Genomic DNA, 22,261 nt, shown 5'->3' with positions numbered 1-22,261 from the left:
GAGGCCACTTCAGAGGTGAGACTTAAAGTTCTTACAGAACCCACACTCATTCAGGGCTCTGGTTTCCGCATTCGACTTCAGTGTGACTAAAACCCATTGTCTGCATCAAAACCTCGGAGAATTGGAATTGGAAGCTGTGCCCCTGGGCCCCAGTCTCGCGGCCGGAGGCGCGGTGCCGCTGGTGGTTCTGGGAGGGCTGCTGCGGAGGACGGTGGGCACCCCGGGGGCTTTCGCCCAGCCTCTGGAAGTGCTGGGATTCTGCCGCCTCCCCAGGCACCTCCCGGTGAAGTCTGTAACTGGAGAAGCCCCTCTCGCTCGGCAAGGGAGCCCAGCCAAGTCCCTAACGCGGCTTAAGGAGCGGGGATGGGGCAGAGGAGAAGATGGACGATCACGGGGAGAAATCTGATCTGAGGGCTACCCCAAACAAACACAGGCAAGGAGCAGTGGATTTTCCTTTTAATGCAAAACGCTGCAGTACAGAACGAGTCCCATCCTCTAGGGCACTGAAGGGAGAAGGGAGAGAGGGCAGAGTCTAACATCATGTCCTCCTAGCCCTCTCTCCCCTGACTCGCACTGAGGCAAGAAATATTCTGTTGCCTGTCCACTGGGGTCACCCCCATATGTATAAGGGTCAGAGCTCTGGAGCTGGCTCATCTTTCACCGGCCTGAAATCTGTTGACATGGGGCAAGAGAGGAATGAACATTTAGGGCTGTCTCTCTTTTAGCTCTAAAAGGATTCCTCGAGATCTGGAGTCCCATGTGAAATGAAGGGGCAATGAGAATTTGGCTTCCACTGGCTGACAATATGAGATGTGAATCACAACTTGCCCGGAATGAGGAGCAGGAAATTTAGTCGGGATATAAATGTATGGAGGTGAAAGAGATTCAAAAAACAAGACTAGCTCCCTCAAACTTCTTCCTCTTTCTTCCTCATCTCCAGCTTATAGACAATCTGGTAGCCATCATCCCAGGCGTAAAGCTGGCGCTCGCGGGGGTTATAGCGGAGGCTGGCGTGGGCACCATATCGACGGGGGAAATAAGGGAGTGCTGCCCTTTCGGGGGTCAGGGTGCCACTGGCATCAAAGGAGCACTGGATGCGGGCCCGACTGGCAGGGCGGGTATTATAAACAACGTATAGCGTCCCACAGATGACAAAGGCAGCCTCAGCATTCTCTCTGGGACATGGTGTGTCCCACTGCTGCTCTGTGTCCAGCGTCTGTGGGTCTAACTTGGCCAGACACAAGTGCCTCTCGTCCTCCTGGGTGGCATAGACAGCCCAAAGGCCCTCCTCATCAGCCGCCAGGTCTATGTACGTGTCTGCCGTCAGCCCGTACGGGGGGATCAAACCCTCTGCTGGGAATACTGAACTGTCCACCACTGTTCGGTTTGCCAGGTGGAATTTGATGAGCTGCAAAGTGTTCTCCAACTCACCGCCCCCTCCAGGTCTTCCAGGGGGCCTCCGGGCATAGTAAAGAAAGCCGCCATATACCAGCTGGCCCGTGCCTACCCAGGGGAAGGGCACCCGGACTCGGGAAGCTTTCCGGGCCGCCATGGCAAGGGTGAAGTCACGCAGCCTTGGGAACACAAAGGCTGTGTCATTCTGGGTCCCATCTAACACGTAGATCTTCTCTGCTGGCCCCAGTGGATCCTTGGTCCACAGACCAGCTGGGCCACCAAACCGCTTCAGGATCTTCATTGATCTCACCTGAGAGATTGTGTAGCCACAGTCTGGTGGGAAAGGAGAAAAGCACAGGACAAGGAAAAACAGGCAAGAGTTAGATGTTCACTGCAGGAACCCCCCAGGGTGGGCTGTTTGGAGAACAGTGGGCCTTTGCCCAGTGGACGCCTCCACTCTTACGGAGGATTGGGAAAAAGAGCACCACAGAGGCCTGGGTCCCCAGAAACTCTCCTCAATGAACCTGATATTACAGTGATTTCCCTAAAACAGATTCTAGAAGATAGAGCCAAATGGACTGGAATAAGGAGAAAAAAGGGAAAGAACCAAGGAAGAATACAGGGGTCTGTTTCAGATCACTTACCTGTCACCATATCGTACTTCTCGTTTCTTCTGCCCTTGCCTTTGGCCCCAGGGCCTCCAGTCACCTTCTCATCAACCTCTACACAGGGTAGGGCTGGGTTCTGGGTCTCTAGATAGTCCACCTCCCGCTCCAGACGGTCCACTCTCCCCGACATGGTGTCAGCCTCAGTTCTGAGTGCCTCCCGCTCCTTCTCGGCCACCTCCAACAGCGGCAGCATCTTGTTCTTGAAATCCCGCAGCTCAGCAGCGTGCCGACTACTCTGGTCCTGGCACTGGGCCAGCCGTTCCTAAAGGGATGGGGCAGCAGGAAGGAGGGCCGAAGGGTTACAACTCCCAGGCAGGGAGAGGCCCAACCAGGGAGTCAGGAATGGGAAAGAGCAAAACTCAGCCAGGCATCAGCATCCCCTTCAACCTCCACAGGGAGAAAACCAAATGTTCAAGATGCTGAATGTGCAAAGAGCTCAGCTAAGATCCATCTAGGCCCCAGTCCCGTCTTTGCATCCTCCAGCCGTGCTGTGAGCAGTGCCACTCAGTTCTCCGAGCCTCTAGGGCAGTCTAAGTGCATGAGGGTGAGAAGGGATCTCTGCTCCATTATACGATCCTCCTCTTGGGAATTAGGATGTTACAGACTCCAAGCTGTTAAAAAGGCAGAAAGTTGCAGATCCTCTGAGAACTTCCAACTTTCAATAGAATCATCAGCTCGTCCTGAGATGCATCCCCACAACTCTAGCTCTCATTTCCACTCTCTTCCCTTATCCCATCTAATCCCAGGGGTGAAACACAAAGGTCTCTTTGCTTTGAATTGCTTTATGTATGTGGGAAAAGAGGAGGACTTGCAATTTTGAGGATCCTCTTATTAAAAGACGGAGTTTTCTGTAGGTTCTTACAAGAGCCCTAATTTGTCATCCCCACATCCCTGACAAACTGGGTGAATCAACAGGAGATGTGGAATCCTTCCAGGCTGGGCCAGAAGAGAAAGGAGACACCTACCTCTAAGGCAGCTAGTCGGCGTTCCATGTACTCCACAAGGTGGTGCTGCTGTCCTTGAAGGGGTCCCGACCAAGACAAAAGGAACAAGATAAGGAGCGGGGTGCGGGGCCCCATGGCTGCGGGAGAGTAGGGCCAGGGTAGACCAAGTGTGTAGTCGTGTGCACACGGCCTCTTCCACTCAAGCTGGCGGGTTAGCTTTGGAGGCCGGGCTGGGGGCGGTGCCTTCTCTCTTGCAGGATCTTGGGGCTCTCTCACTACTCTGGAATGCTTTCACAGTCTCTTTACGGGCCCCACCCCCTCCTTTCCGCCTGGATTGATCAAACACAGATGGCCCTAGTGCAGAGCAGCCAGAAGGCTTAACCACCTCCCGCCTAGGCCGCGGGCTCCCCAGGAGAGGAGAAGGAGATTGGAAACCCTAGGGCAAAGCCCTTCTGGGCAGTCACTCAGGAAAAGGAGCTAGCAGGGGGAGGCAGAGGCCCCGGAGGAAACTCAGCAAACTCTATTTCTGCTTTAGAATGCTTCTAATGCTGACTTAAGAACCATCCTTCTTCGTTAATCCTTTCCTTTCCCAGCAATAACAGCATGGATTGTTTTCTGCCTTTAGTGGAACCTGGAAGCAGGGGAGATGAGGTTTGAGGGGAAGGGGTGGGAAAAAAGGCCCCAGTGGTCAAGTCTGTAGTACCTTCTTCTACAGCTCACTGGCGCCATCTTGTGCTAAGCACCTGGTGTCATCTCAGAACTAATAGGGAAACCAAGTTCACCTCCAGTGGAAAATTTGCCGCAAAGCAAGCCAAGTAGATTGAATTTACAGGGGTTTTCATGATTAAAATGCAGCTTTCCCCACGGACTATCCAATTACTTATGGGGCTATCCCAATCTCTCTATGATTTAGTCTAAGAAAGAGAATGTATCTGAGATTAAAACTAAAAAACAAAAACCAAAAAACCCCAAACAGGTCATTGAGAAATTAGTAAATTAATTCTTGATTATCTGGAAGTGAGACTGACTGCAGTCTGTCTATATACAGTCTTCCTTTGCCTGAAAGCTTCTAGGCATATTCTCTTACCCAAACTGGGGAGTGTTCAGTGAGTTCACACTAATTTTACATTCATTTATTTAGGAAAAAAAAAATCTGAAAAATATATATGTTGCAGTCTAAATCAAAATAAATGTACTCTGACTTCCCTACTGATGGGAGAGAACAGACTATTGATAACTTCTCTTGGTTATGACCCAAAAGGGTGTTTCTAAATGTTTCTCATTTCCATATCCCAACTATGACTACAGGAGCCCAAAATGAATTAATGGCCACTGTAAGATAGACTTGTCCTGAAACACATGCGTCAAAAGGAGTCAAATGAGCATAGCATTTATTCAGAGCCCCGCAGTGATGAATCTAGACAAATCTCTAATAATTCTTTATCAGGAGAAATTTTACTCTAATCACTCACTTAAGAGAAATCTGAGCCAAAGTCCTCCTCTAAAACAAAACAAAACAAAACAAAACTATTCCTTGGACTTGAGGACATGGGGAGGGGGAAGGGTACACTGGGACGAAGTGAGAGAGTGGCGTGGACATATACACACTACCAAATGTAAAACAGCCAGCTAGTGGAAAGCAGCCGCATAGCACAGGGAGATGTGACCACCTAGAGGGGTGGGATAGGGAGGGTGGGAGGGAGACGCAAGAGGGAGGAGATATGGGGATATATGTATATGTATAGCTGATTCACTTTGTTATAAAGCAGAAACTAACACACCATTGTAAAGCAATTATATTCCAATAAAGATGTTATAAAAAGAAAAAAAAAAGATTCTTCTAACAGTGCAGCTTTCTGAAAGGAGGGGAAAATAGCATCATCTTGTGGTTATTCTTATTTGCATTCTGGTACTTTAGATGTTTGGTGCAACAAGCTAGGAAGCAAAGTTTAATTAGCCTGTGTCAGAAGTTTCTGCATCTTTCAAAGGGCCAGATCCAGATGATCTTAAGTTAGGGCCCTGGACACTCCATTCTTGGGAAGTATTCCCTACCGACCCCTATTTATTTCTGGTGTGGAGACTTGTATGAAGAATGAAGTTGTCTCTAACACTCTACTGGCATTCAGATGCAATGTATTTAGCCACTCCAAAGATGCCAATTGTTGATCCCCTTTGTACCCCTATAAGAGAAGTCAAAAACAGCCACATGAATCAGAAAATTTACCCATTTTATTGATGCATTGCAATTGCTCTACATTTTACCATATTATGTAGAAAATACTGAAAATACAAGCTACTTTGTAAAACCAAAGACAAACATTGAATCCAAAGATAAACTATGTTTTACACAATGGACCCTTTTCCCGTAGTTAGTATTAAATTTTAAATATCTATTTCTTTTTGTTAAAATGATTATTTTACATACTCCCTAAGTACATCTGCATTACAAACATAGCTCAGTAATTCTCAGAAACTGTTTCTAGAGGCTTGTCATAAAAGGAAGCGCACAACCAGAAAAGGGAGAAAGCAAAAAAAGTTTAAATCGCACACAATAACTAGCATATCAAATACATTTAATAAACTTGGAATTCCATTGCAATATCAAGGATTCAAAGCAGAAATACTAACGTTACATATAATGTACATAAAATGTACTGCTACATGTAGTGAGATTATTTTTCAAGCTGAATCAAAACCACATATTATATAAAGTTTAGCAACAAACAACCATGTAGACATGCTGCACCATCCATCAGTTAAAAAAAAAAAAAATTGAAACAGGAAGCAGGCTTGGGTCATTCCTGTCACTGAGAGGCAATTTCATTTCCTATCCTAAAACAAACCATCCTAACCAGTGGGTTTTTGCATAATAATGCTGAATAAAACACACACTACTGCGCTTGCCTGGCTAAGGGCAGTCAAGTTTAGCCCCTCTAGTGGAGGACGATGGATGGTCAGAACTGTTTAAATGGAGTTCTCATTCCTGGGGCTGGGATTTTAGCTGAGCACTGACCGTAGTATCACTTCCTGGAAGATATTTAAAACTCCGGAGTGATCAAGTGTCCTGATGAGCCTAGAGTGGCTGTACCTAACCCTTCCCATTTTCTCTCTCACCCTGAAGGGGAGAAGCTGGAAATACAAGTTCTGAGAGGACTTAAAGCCTTAAGCTGGTCTGAGGTCAGGCCACTGTGACCTGGGCCAGCTGCTCACTTTATTCCTGGAGCTTCCCCCATCCTGTCAGGGCCAGCAATGTTAAGCCCCAGAGACAGAATCTAAAGCCACACTGAGCACATACACATTCAGCAGACACAGGTGGATTTTTATCTTGGTAAATCTGAAATGCCAATTTGCAAAACTAAGACTGAAGATCTCTACAATTCTTAAAGCCACACACTGCTAGTAAGGTGATTATGGTAACAGTATAAGCTCTTGGTATTGTCTTCTCCCCGTGAAGACTCCTATCTTAAGTGGTATCCACTTACTGGACTGGGGGTGGGGGGTAGGGTGCGCAGGAGTGGAGTGTTTTTTTCCTGCATCTCATTTCTTACAAAAACAACAAATCTTATCCCTTGTAAAGATAAGGAACAAAAAATATTTCCATTAGAAACTAGATCTGCCTTTGAGCAAGAAAATGAGAATGCGCTTGGCAAAAAGAGACACAAAGATTGCACACACTGACCAGAAAACTGTATAACACTAGTGACAGAAACTATACAAACTGCTTGGGTATCTTGATCAATATAGTGCTGAAAACACAAAATAATGATAAAAAAAAAAAACTAGAAAACACCAACATGTTCCTGGTAGGCTGTACTGACTATCTGCCCCATCCTGAAAGCCCTTCCTCCTTACAATGAAGAAATTCCAAATACCCTGACAGCTCCTCGGTGTTCAACCTGGTACAGAGCTTGCCGACCAGGCTCCGTGAAATCTCCCATCTCCATCCTGCACCTCCTTGACACCATCTCTACAAAGAACCAGTCCTAGACTTATCCCTCAAATACATAAGCTTCAGTTCAGATGGAACATGTCTACATCTTAGGGTTAACCTTCTTCCCCCAAATCTTTAATGGGCAGGAACTTTGCCATCCCCAGTACTCTCTACTTGACCCAGATCCGTGTAGGAGCTGAGAGTACAAGGACAATTTCACAGTTTGAAGGGCCCCAAGAATAAGTTGTTAAAAAGAAACCTCAAAAGGCCGATGGCTCAACAGGCTTTGGTTCCTTCTAAATATTCTTCACCGGCTAAGAAACCTTTCTTTGAGTTCCCTGTCACCAGCGGCTTCACAAAACTCCTCCTCGTAGTATTGGGGACGCGGGAAGCAATACAACAGGCTCTTTGGTATAAACACATCTGTTACATGTTTTTTTCAACAAGCAAACATTTTACTAGGAATATCAACTATTTGCAGGAAGGACTGCCACATGGGAAAAGGAAAAAATAAATCTCATCTAAAAGTGATTGCACATACTTAAAAAAAAAAAAAGAAAAAAGAAAAAAAATGCATATTTAATATTGGCTTGACTCCTCTCACCTGCTTCCCGAATTCTCACAGAAGCAAGGTAGCAATGCACAGTGAGAGAGCCACATGGGGAAAATGCTTCTGTGAGAACTCGGCTGAGAATCCAAAATGGAAAGGGGTAGAGGTGGCGGTAAAAAAGAGAAGCTGCTGTTTTTATTTTTCAGTGTCGGCAGGGAAACTGAGAACAATGCATATACACAACACAGCTGTTAATCCTGTTCTGATAAATCCCAGTGAACAGCTTAGGGTCCACGGGGGCTTGCTGGTCCGTCCTAAGGCAAGCTCACTGTAAACTCTATTAACCACTACATTATCATATAAGGCACTACAATAAGGGAAGGAGGAGAAAGGGAAGGAAGAGACACACACTGAACAACTCCTCACCAGACACACCTGTGCAAAACAATTCCAAGGGTCTCCTCTCCTTGCAGGCAATGCCCCTGCTCACTCAGCACTACAGTAATATGCTCTAATATAATTGCAATTAGTTCACATACATTCCAACAAGTATCAGTTCATTTTGGTTTAAATACAATGGAGACATCAATTCTATCTCCGGGGTAACACTGGAGGATCAGAAACACACTAAATACACAATTCAAGTGTAATCACTACACATCTGATTACAAATAACATTTTGGGTTAGCAGGAAAAATTGCTTGTTATATTCTTCTAATCAATATGTACATATTTAATTATGCAAAATATTAAAACACCACCATTACAAAACTTCTAAAATATTTTTAAATCCAGTAATAAATTTTTAAAATATTTTTTGCAATTCCTACATGCACTTATTATATAAGTCTTAATAAGAGAGCATTCAATTTGCTGCTGGCATACAAAGAAAGCTACTTTAAAGTATAAAAGCTATACACAACGTTTCTTATCTGGTTTCAGATCCTTTAGCTTTCTCCCCAAATAAATCACATAGAATGAAGGGAGAGCTGAGGCAAAGAGAGAAAGAGGTGTATTACTGAAAATTCATACTAATATTCAGGCAAAGCTCATCAATGCCAACAACCTTTAGGCAAAGCTCATCAATGCCAGTATCGCATAATACAAAGAGATTTTGCATATAATAAAACAACTACCACCATACAATAATAACCACCTTAATGGCTTTTCCAATAATAAAATTTAAGCTAAATCAGAGAGAGAAGGACTTTTTAAAAATAATTTAAAAAGAATGCACAGGGCTTCATTTAGAAAGAATACCTGGTGCTTTCACGGTAGGTATGGATTCTCTCACACTAAGTTACCAGCAAATGGTGAGCTGCCTTTTTAACACTACTTTAATAATAAACACAGGAGCAACTGAGAGAATCCCAACAGTAACAGAGAGTAGTATGTAACCAGCTTTGCAAAAATAACAATTTCCCACTAAATATAACATGACATGAAAACAAAATTAAAACACTGTAAGCTTAAATGTCCCATTACCAAAGGTAAAATTTTGAGGAGAAATGCGAGATAGTAAAATACAGACTTGTGCAAGCTGCTCTTAAGATAAGCAATTAATTAAGTCTTGGTTTTTAAACAAGCAGAAAGTAATGATTTTTCTTTTCTTGTTACCAGATTTCAAGTCCTTCTATCAGCATTTTTCCTCTGACCAGCAATTACAATAAAATAAAGTTAAATAAAGAGGAACTTCATGTGTTTTTAAAAGCATTTACAGAAATCAAGTCAGAGAGAGAAAATATTTTTCAAAGGTTAACTTCAGAATGATCTCTCTTCCTTGGTAACTGCAGACGATGGGCATCTGAACTCTTCCAAATACCAAAAATGCTGTCACAAAAATAAAGAATTAAAAAATAGGGCAGACTTTGGGAGACTACAACAATGCAGTCAACACTGAGACAGGTTCCCCAGAGAAAAGCCTTCTGCTTCAGTGGGCCCCTGCAGAGCAAGTTGCTGGCTAAGGAGTTTCAGGAGAGGGTGAGGGAGGAGCTCATCACAGCCCATTAAGAACTCTGACCCCTCCTCCCTCATACTCACCAACTACAAGTAAGAATACTGGCTGATCTTGGTAGGGCTCAGTGGGTATCCAGTGTAAATGGTTGAGCCTCGGGAAGACCCAATGTAAGACTGGGTGGCAAATTGGTGTTGGTACTGAGCAGGGGCCACGCTGGCAGAAGTGAGGAGACTGGGCCCAACACTGACAGGGACCTGGTGCACCAGAGTGCTAGGGTGGGTGGTATACGCTGCAGCATGCCTTGAGGAGCCCTGCGGGGAGAAGAGATGAGCAATGGAGCCGGTGGAGCCCAATGCAGCAGCAGAAGTGGGGGCAGCATATGTATACAGGTGAGGCTGGCTTGGCAGGTGAGCAGGGGCTGGGGCCAGGTGTGGGTGCCCGGTCGAATGTAGTGGGCTGCCATGCTGGAAGGCGTAAGGGGCTTGGGAGAGCGGGGCCACAAACGCCTGCTGCCTGCGGGGGGCAGGGTTGCTGCTTCTCTCCTGCGAGGTTGGAGCTGACGATGACTGCTGGTTCTGGAAGGAGGAAGAAGGGAGTGAGGAATCTTGAGGTCACTCTGGTTCAGGGCACCAAAGGCCAATTTGAGAGTTGAGGTTCTAACGCATACTGCTTCTGAGCTGCCATAGCACAGAATCTCCCAGACTGGCAATGCTGTCAGAAGTCAGCCATCCATCCCTCTGCCTCCTGGCAGAACAGATCCTAACCCAGCCCAGACAGCAGCAGTTTGCTCTCAAGTATGACAGAGGAAAGGGGGAAATCAAGAGTTCATAGGGTTACTCACTCCTGCAAGTAAATAACTGTCGACTCAACTCACCCTATTCTGGCGTCAGTGACTTTGAATTTTTCCTAACCTTTTTCCTTGCCATTGTTTTCTTTTGCTCTCCTCTAAGTTCTTCATATCCCTCTTGAATTGTGGAGCCCAAGACACATGCACTAACTCGAACTTACATTTGCACTTGCACGTGCTCTCTCTCTCTCTACACACACAACCACAGTTACACCCTCATATTTACACTTTCTCACTACTAGTAGACATCATACAAGCACCAGAATTTCAGCTGAGGAAAAAGTGAACACAAAGAGAATAGTGACCCTCCCCACCCCATCAGAGGATCAGATGGGGAGAAAAAAGCCCCAAATCCCAGACTCAAGCACCATGTAAGACTAGAACCAGTTGATTTAAGTATCCAGAAAGCTTTTTCACTGTCTCTTGCTTCAAGTAAACAGTGTAAGGCTCAGGTTATTTATGACCCAGGAGATAAAGGAAGAGAATCTGGTCTCAATGCATGTGGTGGTGCAGAACCAGGCAAGAACTAAAGCATCCTAGGCACTTTCTAAATTCCACACATTTCTCTAATCTTCCAGGATAGACTAGGGAGGTCTGATGGAAAACCTGGAACGTACATTCTGAACCCATTTACAGAGGGAATGAAGAGACACAGCACATACAGATATGACACAGGCCATGGACACCAAATTGTTTGACACAGAAGGGGCTTCATTTGGCTTTATTCAGCAGTCCAGCCAGAAGCAGGGTTCTCCAGAGAGTAACAACAGCGGGGGCCCCAAACAGAAGGCAGCAGCGCCTCGTGCTTACCTGGCTAAGGTTGAGTGGCTGTGCTGCGCTGGCCCCCCCGCGCTGAGCCCGATATCCTGTGGGGGTGGCACAGCATCCAGACGACTGCCCGCTCACTGAAGCCACTGGCTTGCTCTTACTGCTCAGGAGACCTAAGAAAGGGTCAGGCTCTAGTTACGAGCAGACATGGACTCAGTATCACTGAGCTAAACCTCAGATGGCATCATCTTAATCAGTCCATGTTTGTATGAGGGTTCCAAAAGTTAAGGTTTCATGTGTATCTTATTTCCTCAATTACATTTACACTAGAAGAACAAAAACTGTATTATCCATTTCTTCTCTGTCTTTCTACAAAGCTCCATAAAGGATCTTCAAAAGGTTCACTTCAGTAAATATTATCTAATCTCCAGTAATGTGAAAGGTACTATGAGAAATATAAACACAAGTAAGACACAGTCCCTGCTCTCAAGGAGCCTAGAGTTTATGTAGGAAGGGATTAAATGACAATGTGAAGCTGAGTAAGATCTTGGTAATATTTAGGAACATTTAGGTGTCCGAGGGGTTTAAAGAAAGACAAGATTATATCTTGTTGGGCATTCACGGTCTTCAAATTCTAAGAAACTGCAGAAAGTGCAGCTGAATATAAGCACGATCAATTTTCAAAATTTTGCTTCCTTCTGTGGTCCCACTAGGAAAACTGCAGCATTTATTCAGTGACTTGTGAAGCAACCTTTTTTCTTTGGACCCAATAGTGGACAGAGCTCCTAATAATCTTTCTCAGTAGCCTGGCATCAGGAAGTTTTGCCCTGTCTGCAATGGACAGTTGTCTACTTCTCAGTAGGAGAACCACACGTCACCCTCAAACTAGAACACTGTTTATGTCTTCAGCAGTATTATAATTCATGGTAAAACACTAATTTATAAAAGTACAAAGAGATGGCTATATCGATGCCAAAATTTCACAGTCCTCGCCTTTGGTGTATAGAGTTGCCACTGGAAAAGAGCTGCCTAGACAAGGACTACATTTTTCTGGGCCCCCTTGCCTCTAGGTGGGGCCATGTGATGAGTTTTCACTATTTCCGGGGCTAAAGAGGTTAAAAACTGTGTGTGCCTCCTCCATACTTTACTTCTCCTTCTGATTGGATGCCGAGGATTCCAAGGCTCTGATCCTTAACTCGCTGCCAGGCCTACCAACCAAGAGCACTTGCACTGGGAACTCATGTGACTAAGAAATAAATTTCTATTATGTTTAGCCACGAAAACTGGGGCTTGTTACTGCAGTTAGCATTTCATTACCCAATAACTGAACCAGGGAACCTAAACCCAGCAGCTCACAGAGCAAAACAGATGGAGGTAATTTGGTTGATAATACAACCCACAAAAGCATCACTGCTTTGCCACTGGGCGAGAAAAGATCTAAAGTACATATTGTTTTCCAAAAAAACTTTTGCAATCACTTTTAACATTATCAGTTCCCGTTCATTTCTGGATTGTCAAAGCTGAATCACCTGTGGCAAAAAAAACCTGCCTGTTAATTCTCCCTGTCATCTAACGTAAGTCGTATCTACCTTCTCCCATCAACAGTGAGTGTATTACTGAGACTACAAACTCACTTTTATATTGATCCAAGCAAAATAAACACAGGAAGATAAACTGATGGCCAAAAATAATTTCACATCACAAGGAACTGATTTCTGAACTAGGTAATTTTTAGGAAAATCTACGCCACTGGTCTGTACCATTGGCAAAAGTAGATTATAGCAAAATACTAAAGATACACACATCAAAGTATAATTCAACTCCAGCTGTGAAGAAACTCACCTGAGGCCTGGGTTGCTACAGTGCAGTCACCAAGCTGAGTTTTCAGTGGAGGTACAATGATGGTGCGAGTGCCAGTGCCATCCCCCACGGCTCTGCCGGGACCCTCCGGAAGGGGTCCACTATTGCCCCGGAGAGCACTCAGGGTATCAGTGGAATATGGGCTGCTCAAGGAAGAGTCAGAGTCCGGAGAATCATTGACAGTGACATAACTGATGACATTAGACCTTGCCTTCAGGCCAGAGCTGAGGAGAAAAAAATACATGAAAATTCAACCCTCTTTTAGCAATGTTTCTTTGCTGGTCTCTGGTCTTCCCATAATAAAAATGATGATAATCATGATGATAGTAATAATAACAACAGTAGCAGCAACAAATTTCTGAGTGCTTATTATGCATCAGGCACTATTCTTACACTCTACACATATCTCACTGAATCCTCACAACACTTCCATGAAGTAGGTACTTTATCCCTGTTTTGCAGATAAGGCAACTGAGGCAGAGGGAGATGGAGATTAAGAAACTTGACCAAGGTCACACAAGTGATAAGTGGTGAAGACAGGATTCAGATCCAGGACAGAATGACTCCAAAGTACACACCTCTAGCAACTATTCTATGTTGCCTCTTAGCCATTCCCATTCGCAGTTATTTGAACAGTATTCTTCAAACACCACTTTATTTTCATATCACCCTGCTAGACTATAAATGGTTCCTTACTGTATCTAATCAAACTTCTCACTATAGGTGTTTTTAAAAAACGTTTCTTCACAAACTGATCCCTACCTTACTAACTTTACCTTTTCCTTAATTTTTACTAGGCTTGCCTCCGGTCAAAGCAATCCTGCTGGTTATATAATTTTTGTCAGTACTAGGCCACTTTTCTTCACTGGAAAGTTTACTTTTTTCTTCCCCAAATCAGTTCAATGACCACTTTCAAAACTTAGTTTCAAGTCTATTTACCATTTGTAAATAGCCATTTGTAAATACCATTTGTAAATAGCCCTTTTGAAGTATTTCATTCTAAATTTACTCTTTCAAGTTCATTTAAACTTCATTTACACGTGACTTTGTTAAGTCTCCTAAGTTACTTTCATGCGTGAATCCTTCCTCCTCAGGTAAAAGTAGAGTTATTGCCTCTTCTATATGCCTAACACCAAAAATGCAATGAAGATGAACACAGGATGATCAAGGCAACTGACTATGTTCACACCAAGAGAGGTGTGTATCACAGTTCTTAAATGTATCCAATCTCTCTTCGTTAACTGCCCAATTAAGGACTTAGATTAAGGTGCTGGGATAAGAGGAAATAATCTGGTACTTAAATTCTTAAGCTGAATGACCATATAGCAGAGGGGGGAAAAGAAGGTAGCCCTACTTAAAGTTCTACCTCTTCCAAAGAGGTCTGTTCAGATTAAAAAATTACACGAATTTCATATAATCTCATATCTACCAACTTGTTCCAATTAATTGTTTTTTACATGCTTCTGTTACAGTATCTGTTTTCAGACTCTAAAGTTCCTTAAAGGCAGGGGATCATGTCTGTAGTATATAATGTGCATTCCAAGCCAGAATAGCCTGACAACATAATCTATACCTTCCATCTAATGTATCTGAACGACTAATTTAACTGATGAACATGTTTAATATTACAGAAAACTTGACAATGCTCAGTTATGGAAACTTGAGTGTTCTGGCTCACTCATCCAAGGCCATGCTTCCTAAATACCCCTTTTTAGTCCTTCCTTTCATAGCCAAAATTGAGCCACTTGTGTGAAGCCAACAGACTAAGACCAAGGGCAGGAGCCACAGAGCCAGGGAACCATTCACCTGTCTTACCTATTGGGCTTATATTTGTTGTCCTCTTCCTCATCAGTGTCACTGCGGATAGTGATGACACTCACAGGAGGGCTGGGAGTATCTGGAATGATGATTGGCTGATGCTGATCTTGTACAGGGACTAGGGAATTATAAGAAGATGTGGTACGGAGGGGGCTGCTCCCAACCAGAGAATAGACTTGAGACGGCAGAACATCCAGAGAGGACCTGCAGGAAAAGGTCACAAGAAAGATCATTCAGTGCTTGGTCCCCAAAACTAGATATCTTTTCCCCAGAACTCTTTCCAATTTGCTGTTTGATTCCTTCTTACCGAATCATTAAGCCAATATACTTAACTATAAAAGTACCAATAAAAAATAAACTAACCACTCTAGTCAGGGTTTCCAGGACAAGAACACCAAAATTAGACTATAGATTTTATTTTTGTATGCCCTTTACCCCATGGTTAAATTTCACTCTGTGAAGTGGGCAGAAAAATAAAAACATCAGCCAAAAGAAGGCTGGATTCAAAGTGGCAGCAGAGAGAAAGGATTAGCATAACCAGAACACCTGTGTATGCATGCCCGAAGGTTAGCTCTTTTCAATTTGGCAGCTTCTTGCTACTTCATACCAAAAGTGTCTATACTCCAACACTCTAAATGCCAGGTGACATACCTTTCAAACCGGCAGTTTTAATTATCAGCCCTAACAGAAACTTACTTAGAAGAGACTGGAGCAGACTGCTTATTCTTCTTTGAAGGGAGGGAACTGGATTGTTGTTGTCTGACAACATGGGCAACGCCAACATTAAGGGGCTGAGCAGTGGCCAATGTCACATGGTTAGTCAGCAAGGATGGCTGCTGCATAATAGTGCTGTACTGGTTGCCATGAGAGTGGGCATTCCTGTATCATCAGAAAGAGAAGCACAAATGCTGAAAACACTGGGAAGTCAGGACCAAATAGATAATAAAAGCAATTAAAACAACCAGGGGCGGGCTTCCCTGGTGGCGCAGTGGTTGGGAGTCTGCCTGCCAGTGCAGGGAGCGTGGGTTCGAGCCCTGGTCTGGGGGGATCCCACATGCTGCGGAGCAACTGGGCCCATGAGCCACAATTGCTGAGCCTGCGCGTCTGGAGCCTGTGCTCCACAGCGGGAGAGGCTGCGATAGTGGGAGGCCCCCACACCGCGATGAAGAGTGGCCCCCGCTTGCCGCAACTGGAGAAAGCCCTCGCACAGAAACGAAGACCAACACAGCCATAAATAAATAAATAAAAATAAATAAATTTAAACAAACAAACAAACAAACAAAACCAAATAAAGCTGTGTTTTATTTTTATAGTTGGGCACCTGGATTATATAAGGCTTTAGGGGTTTTCACTGTATGGTTTCTTATTGCATAAGACTTTCTTTAAATCTGAAGTAAATAATTCCTGTACTTAGAACCTACTGTTTTCCTGTATTCAAAGTTTTCTTATAACTCCGTCTCCTAGCCCAATATGGATTCTTTTCTTTGAGGATTTCACACAGAGATAAATCTCTCCTTTCCTTGACCTTCTTCCTGTCTCACCAAATCCTCAAGTGCTCCTTCCCTAAGGGATCTGCCCTTGCAAATTCTCCCAGAGAGGAACACAGGGCACTTGCCTCCAGTCTGTGAGCTGCTGGCCACTGCCCATGGCCTCGGGAATCACTGCAGTGGGCTGGACTGAGTTGTGTAGAGCTACCCCAGGCAACTGTTGCCAAGTTGAAGGCAGGAGAATTTGTTGGGTTCCTCCAGGCCAAGCCTGCTGTAAGGAAACAAACACAAAAAGATCCAGACTTGACTCATTCTTGGCTTTTTCGTCTGTTTTTTAGATGAAAGAAAAATTCATATCTTAAAAGAAGTTTCTTGTAGATTGTTAACTTGCAGAGATTAAAAAAAGAAAGGTCAGAGGGGCTCAAGGTTACAAGTCTTATGAACAGGGAAAAAGAACATGTTGCTTTCTCTTGGCCACCTCCATCACCTGACCACCAGGGTATTAAAGAAAAGAAGATCCCTGTGGTTAAGAGTTTCTATTATACTGCAGAGTAAAGGAGTCTGAAAGTTCAGAAGTAAGCTCTAGTTAAATGCTGGACTAACATTTTTGCAAAGAGTCTTAAAACATCCCAAGAAAGAGTTAAGACAACTCCCTTGAGATTAAAAATAGGAATTTAAAAATTTGAGTGCCAATCAGATAAAAGACATCATCAGGTCAATTCAACCCATAAAACAAAGAGGAGAATTGTTCCTTTTTAAAAGGGTAGTACTTGGAAAATGGAGCCAGATGTGGATGACCAAAGGCCAAAATCCTTTGGCAAACAAGCTTAATGCCAGTAAGAGAAAGCTAACTTCATCATTTATAGCCATATGATAGCATTTTTAAAAAATGCAATAAGAAAAATATTTAAGAAATAGATGCAGAGAGTACCATATTTTGTTTTTAGTAGTTTCCTAAATATGCTTCATTTGTAGAAACATAACTCGACATAAAAACTAATCACTAAAGGAAAATACATTGTTTGTAGTTTTTAACAAGCCATGCCACTCGCAATAAATAGCAACAAATATGTTTTCTGTACTTCTTACGGAAATTGTGGCATTTCCTAGAAAAATGGGAACAGATTTGAAAGTCTGCTTTTTAAACCTGAATTCCACAGTACAATCACCTACAATGCTTGGGTACATATGGTTCTGTTTCTTGAATTCCAAACTGCAAGGCCATCAACACACTGTTTTAAAAATATTTCTGCAAGTAACAGATCCACTTGTTACAAATACCGGTTCCAAACAAGAAGCCTTTAAATCAGAGAAACTGCAAACATGTCTGCTACCATAAGCAGAATTCAAAACAAAACAAAACAAAACAAAACAAAAAATAAGAGAAGTATGTTAAGTCACACCATGCGTCTTTCCATAAGCCAACACCTGCACAAGACAAAGCATGTAGTTTAATACAAAGCAAGAAATAACATTTCAACGTGAGGCAGAAATCTGGCGTTCCAAGCGACGAACTGTTTTGACAGAGGAAGAACAAAAATATGCAAAGCTTAGCAAATGGCTAGTGCAAACTTAAGAGAAGCAGCAAAGGAGAAGTGTCAACTAACATTCCCAACCTCAAAACTATAGGTGTGCAAGTTAAAACCAGTGGCTTGGAACAATCAAGTTGGAAATATATCTGACTCCCTCACACTCAGGGCTTATGCTTATGATGTAATTAATTGGGTGGTGACAAAGACTCTTAAATTGAAAACCAAAGAAATTCCAGCAACTAAAGTATGTATTCTGAAAGTGTTTTTCACTCACACGAGTCCTTGAGAAACAACAAAATAAATTTAAAGCCACTCTGAAAGATGGAGAAATATCAGGGGTCAACAGTATCAATTAGGTTTTCGAATGCTTATCTAATTTTAAATTTTAAATGATAAAATGCTGGATGTCAAATAAATAATTCTAACTCCCCCAAATAAACCAAACACATCCAAAAATCACTATTAAGGTTACAAATGCTGAAATATACCTCAAAGTCCTATTTGTTTGTTTTCCTATCTCTAAAACCCATACTACATTTGCTGCTATTATTTAATAAATTTTCCCCATGACTTTTGATAACAAAGATATTCTTGCATAAAGTTTTTCAGTCATATTCTCACCTTTGTATAAAGACCTATTTGTAAAATAATTAATTTCTCCAAAACCCCTATAAACGAGTTCACCTTTGATTTCAACCAACAAATGAAATATGATCTAAAAAGGCTCTAAAGGGAAGATGTTTAAATGGAAGATATTAGCTGCCACTGATCATAAGTGGCAAAGAGTTATCTTCATGTGTTCATAGAGGGAAAGTTAATGTCAACTAATAAGGAAATAAAGTAAGAGCATCTTAAACATTTCTACATACACAAAAGTTTTAGAAGCTTAAAACAGTCAGTAAAGAAGGAAGCTAACTTGCCAAGGAGTTCCAATTTTGGCCATCCGGTACCTGTAGCAGAGCCAAACTAAAGGCCATTTCCTTCATTCTCAAGGTTCAGAGGGTAAAAGACAGGGCAGAGAAACAGATAACAGTGTTGAAGCTCTTCTGAGGCTACACCAAGAGCTTTTATCACACTAGGCTGGCAAAGAAGAATCAAGGGGTCTGACCCCTTTCAGAGCCACACTGAACATCAGAGTCAAACAGTGCTTCAGCAAATGTTGGGGAGGAAAACAATGAGACATTAAAGATGTAGCAAGAACACAGCCACAAGATGGCACATGCTTCCATGCCCTCTGCAAAGACTAAGTTAAAAAAATTTTTTTTTGAAAAATGAGAAAACCAGAAGAAAACAGAACAAAAACAAACAGGAAAAAGTAAAAAAAAAGAAAGAAACCAAAGAAACTCCGTTAGTAACACAATCAAGTGAGGGCAATTACCAGTACAGCGGCAGTCTGTTCAACCAGCGCCGGCCGGCCGGCTGCGCAGCTCAGAGTAAAGGGCACCGCATACTGCGGTGTGATGGTGGCTACTTGAGGGTGGAGAGTTGCTACCATTAGTGGTGTACAGCTTCCCTGAAATGTAGATTAGGCAGGTGAGTGAAACAAACACGGAGGCAGGTTATCTGGATTCAGAAGGGTTTTCATTCCCCCCAAGTTATTACCAACAATGAGCAGTAATTTCATATCACTTAAAATGCATGTACCAAACACAACTTTCCCCTTCAACTCCGCACAGCATTGGCCCACTAGGTCAAATGTCAATGGCCTAAAGCAAAAAAGTATAGGAATCCTTCTTGGGCCGGATTCAGAGGATCAGTTCTAAAAAACTCAGTTAACAAAGGCATGTATTAAGAATTCTTCCTCTTCCTACTCACAAAATCAGGGTTTTGGATTTCAGATTTGCTGTGTGTCATGGGCCACAAACATTTATACACAGAATTAAAAATATAGTATTTGTTGCTGATATGAATATTTCATGAGTTTCTTGACCATCTTAGCTGCATTTTGCATGGCAGGGATAAAGTTTTAAACCTTTCTACAGCCTAGTTAAACACAAGGAATGAAGGAATGTAATACTCGAACAGGCATCCTGATATAACCCAGCCTCTCAACTGTGATGAAATTCTCAAAGAGTGAGTAATGGGGACACTAAGAGAGCAAAAGGGGAACCTTTTACTTTTAGAATCAAAGTGTTGTTATATGTGTACTACACCTTTAAGAGCATCAAGATAAAAAATTAACTTCATCCCACAAAATTAAATTTATTCAGTAGACAATTTCTCAAAGTCTGGATATTTATGTCTCCAAGTCTAAGGAAGTCACTGGCAGAGTTGCAATTGTGTTAGGAATGAGTATGTCATTCCATTATAGATGTTTCATTTTAAGTCCACTGAATCGTGACCAAGAAAGATCTTACAGTCAAAGCAAATACCATTTTCTAGGACAAAATATCTGATTCTCAACAGTGCTTCAGAGAACTTCAGCACTATTGAGTATCCAAGCTGCGCTGTCTTTTACCTGTGTAAGAACTCCCGACTGTATCTGTAGTGGCTGAGCAGCTGGTGCCTGGGGTACAATCGGCACAGCATTATCCATCCTCACAGGGAATCCAGAATGCTTTGTTGTTGCTTGTAGTCCAGCTGTAAAAAGTAACATCACAGTTATATTGCTTTGCTAGGTCTGGGGGTACTGATTGTTTGGGGTTTTTTTGGTTTGTTTTAGCTTTTCGGTTCGAAAAATCCACCACCCAAGGTTTTCGTTCTAGACACTTAAGACAAAGGCGTTTCACCGAAGTCTGCGAAGTTAAGAAAAGGGAGACTTGATTCCCTTCAGGTTGGATTAATGGAAAGATGCCTGACAGAAGGAGGGCTGGCTTCAGGAAATTCAAAATTTTTTTTTTTATCCAACAAAGCTTAAAACACAACACTCATCCCACTCCCATTAACAGGAGAGGCAAAAACAAACAAACAAAAAACCTTCACTTAGTAAGTTATGTTCAGCTTTTAATCCTAGAGGGGAAAAAAAACCTTAAGCATTTAAAAAGTGTAATCTATTAAAAGCAAAGACTTTATAACTTTTGGTTAATTAGATAAGAAACATTATGAAAAGCTCAATAATTTATTATCTTAGTTACCCTTTTGTTTAGAATATTTTAAGGGGATGTTTTCACCCAACTCCTCAAAAATATATAACCTAGTTCACAAATTAGTCATATATTTTATCTTTAACCAGTATGTGAACTGAAGGAATTATGCCTAGGATAAAAATATTTTAAAAGTAGACATTGTGGTTTACAGAAACACTTTTTTGTACTTATTTTAGAAATCTGCTCTCGTCACTGACAGCTTTCTAAGACTCTTTTCTAGCTAATGGAAAGCTAGGAAAATTAAGAATTTTTTGCTGCCTTTAGAACAGTGACCACATCTCTTTATCATTTTATTCATTATCCTCTGGGCACAAATGTTGAATAAATGTTTCCTACAATCAGGAGATTGTTTCCTACAATCTCATTCTGGGGAAAAGAGGGGCTCAAGATAGTTCTCCCTTTTGCCAAGACTTGAGAAGAGAACCTTCAAAGCTTTCGTTTAAACCTACCCTATCAAAGCTTTCAACGTAAAGAATTTAAGTTTCTATAATGCCTCTGATTCACTGATGCCTGCGTTTTGTTAAGTGAGGATACAGCCATTTTAATTAGAATATTCCTTCAGTGACACTTTCTAGGCTATCACCAACTAATTTCTCTGAATATTACTATGGAGGTATCAAACGAGCATAACTCATAAACTCTAATATTGTTGTTTTCAGCAAGTTAAGTCTTCCAATTTTGCATTTCAGTAATTTAAGTAATTTAGTAACTATTGTCACATAGGAAAACATAATCCAGAAATGTACAAAGTAAACGAGACGAGTAAAATCAGAATTACAACACTCTAATAATAACTTTTTTTAAAGTGCTACTTACATAAAAAGAAAAGGAAACAAATCCAGGTATCCAGATTAAAAAAAAAAAAAAAAAAATTGCCAGCCATTCTTCCTAAGGCAATGCTATCTAATCAGAAAGCTAAGTAACATCAAGGATTCTTGTCTATATTTCCATGGCTAATTACAAGACAGCATTATTGCAATAGCCTCCTACGGCAAAATTTAGGAAGAAATGTTCACTACAGAAGCTCATCTTAGTGTCCCAGGATGATGAAATAAAAGAGGACAAAATTACAGAATTATAGTTTCCACTGAGCAAAATGTCTATCTATTTTGTTCAACTGGAATACTATAGAAAGTAGTATTTATATACTGACCCACAAATGTGACTCTAAATAAGTATTAGATTGCTATAGTAATTTAGGCTAAGCCACAGCAGTCAAGCTAGTTTAAAACTAGCTTTTTCAGGGAACCCCAAGTGGAAACAAAGAATTAACAAAAGGCAACACTTTGGGAAGGTTCTCCCTGAACCCTGAACTAAAAGGATTAAAGTTTTGTTTTTATTTGTTTTGTTTTTGTTGAACATAGCCCTTTAAATTAAAAAAACCATGAAAGTATGGCAAGAAGAGTAAAAGCTGTCAA

General features: G+C 42.1%; 2 protein-coding genes across 5 annotated transcripts in view; both read right to left on the bottom strand.

Moving 5' to 3' along the window:
• Nucleotides 1-439: 439 nt before the first annotated feature.
• On the bottom strand, nt 440-3,262 carry OLFML3 (olfactomedin like 3). Its single transcript, XM_059901154.1, has 3 exons — nt 3,029-3,262; nt 2,040-2,325; nt 440-1,728 (listed from the first exon to the last, which is right to left on the bottom strand). Exons 1-3 carry the CDS (start codon nt 3,140-3,142, stop codon nt 908-910), a joined length of 1,221 nt encoding a protein of 406 aa, XP_059757137.1. The 5' UTR covers nt 3,143-3,262; the 3' UTR covers nt 440-907.
• Nucleotides 3,263-5,217: 1,955 nt separating this feature from the next.
• The window catches only part of HIPK1 (homeodomain interacting protein kinase 1), a 49,341-nt gene continuing 32,297 nt past the window's right edge, over nt 5,218-22,261 (bottom strand). Inside the window, exons 9-17 of one of the 4 annotated variants that reach the window (XM_059928339.1) lie at nt 20,216-20,337; nt 19,136-19,270; nt 16,354-16,496; nt 15,435-15,617; nt 14,736-14,942; nt 12,903-13,144; nt 11,103-11,233; nt 9,529-10,020; nt 5,218-9,318 (exon numbers count right to left, since the gene is read on the bottom strand). In XM_059928339.1, the coding sequence (XP_059784322.1) occupies nt 9,532-10,020; nt 11,103-11,233; nt 12,903-13,144; nt 14,736-14,942; nt 15,435-15,617; nt 16,354-16,496; nt 19,136-19,270; nt 20,216-20,337 (1,652 nt within the window). In that variant the 3' untranslated portion in view covers nt 5,218-9,318; nt 9,529-9,531. Of the gene's footprint in view, nt 10,021-11,102; nt 11,234-12,902; nt 13,145-14,735; nt 14,943-15,434; nt 15,618-16,353; nt 16,497-19,135; nt 19,271-20,215; nt 20,338-22,261 lie in introns of all 4 variants that reach the window. The other 3 variants (XM_059928331.1, XM_059928348.1, XM_059928359.1) reach the window with 3 other exon arrangements.

Source organism: Balaenoptera ricei, chromosome 1 (assembly GCF_028023285.1).
Source record: "Balaenoptera ricei isolate mBalRic1 chromosome 1, mBalRic1.hap2, whole genome shotgun sequence".
Lineage (NCBI taxonomy): Eukaryota > Metazoa > Chordata > Mammalia > Artiodactyla > Balaenopteridae > Balaenoptera > Balaenoptera ricei.
This window is presented reverse-complemented; position numbering and strand designations above follow the sequence as displayed.

What these genes read in the sequence shown, in the direction of transcription:
- OLFML3 (XM_059901154.1), bottom strand. Translation starts at nt 3,142, where the DNA reads ATGGGGCCCCGCACCCCGCTCCTTATCTTGTTCCTTTTGTCTTGGTCG. An exon ending in GCCGACTAGCTGCCTTAGAG is followed by an intron (nt 2,326 to 3,028) that starts GTAGGTGTCTCC and finishes CCATCCCTTTAG; the next exon opens with GAACGGCTGGCCCAGTGCCA. An exon ending in GAAGTACGATATGGTGACAG is followed by an intron (nt 1,729 to 2,039) that starts GTAAGTGATCTG and finishes CTTTCCCACCAG; the next exon opens with ACTGTGGCTACACAATCTCT.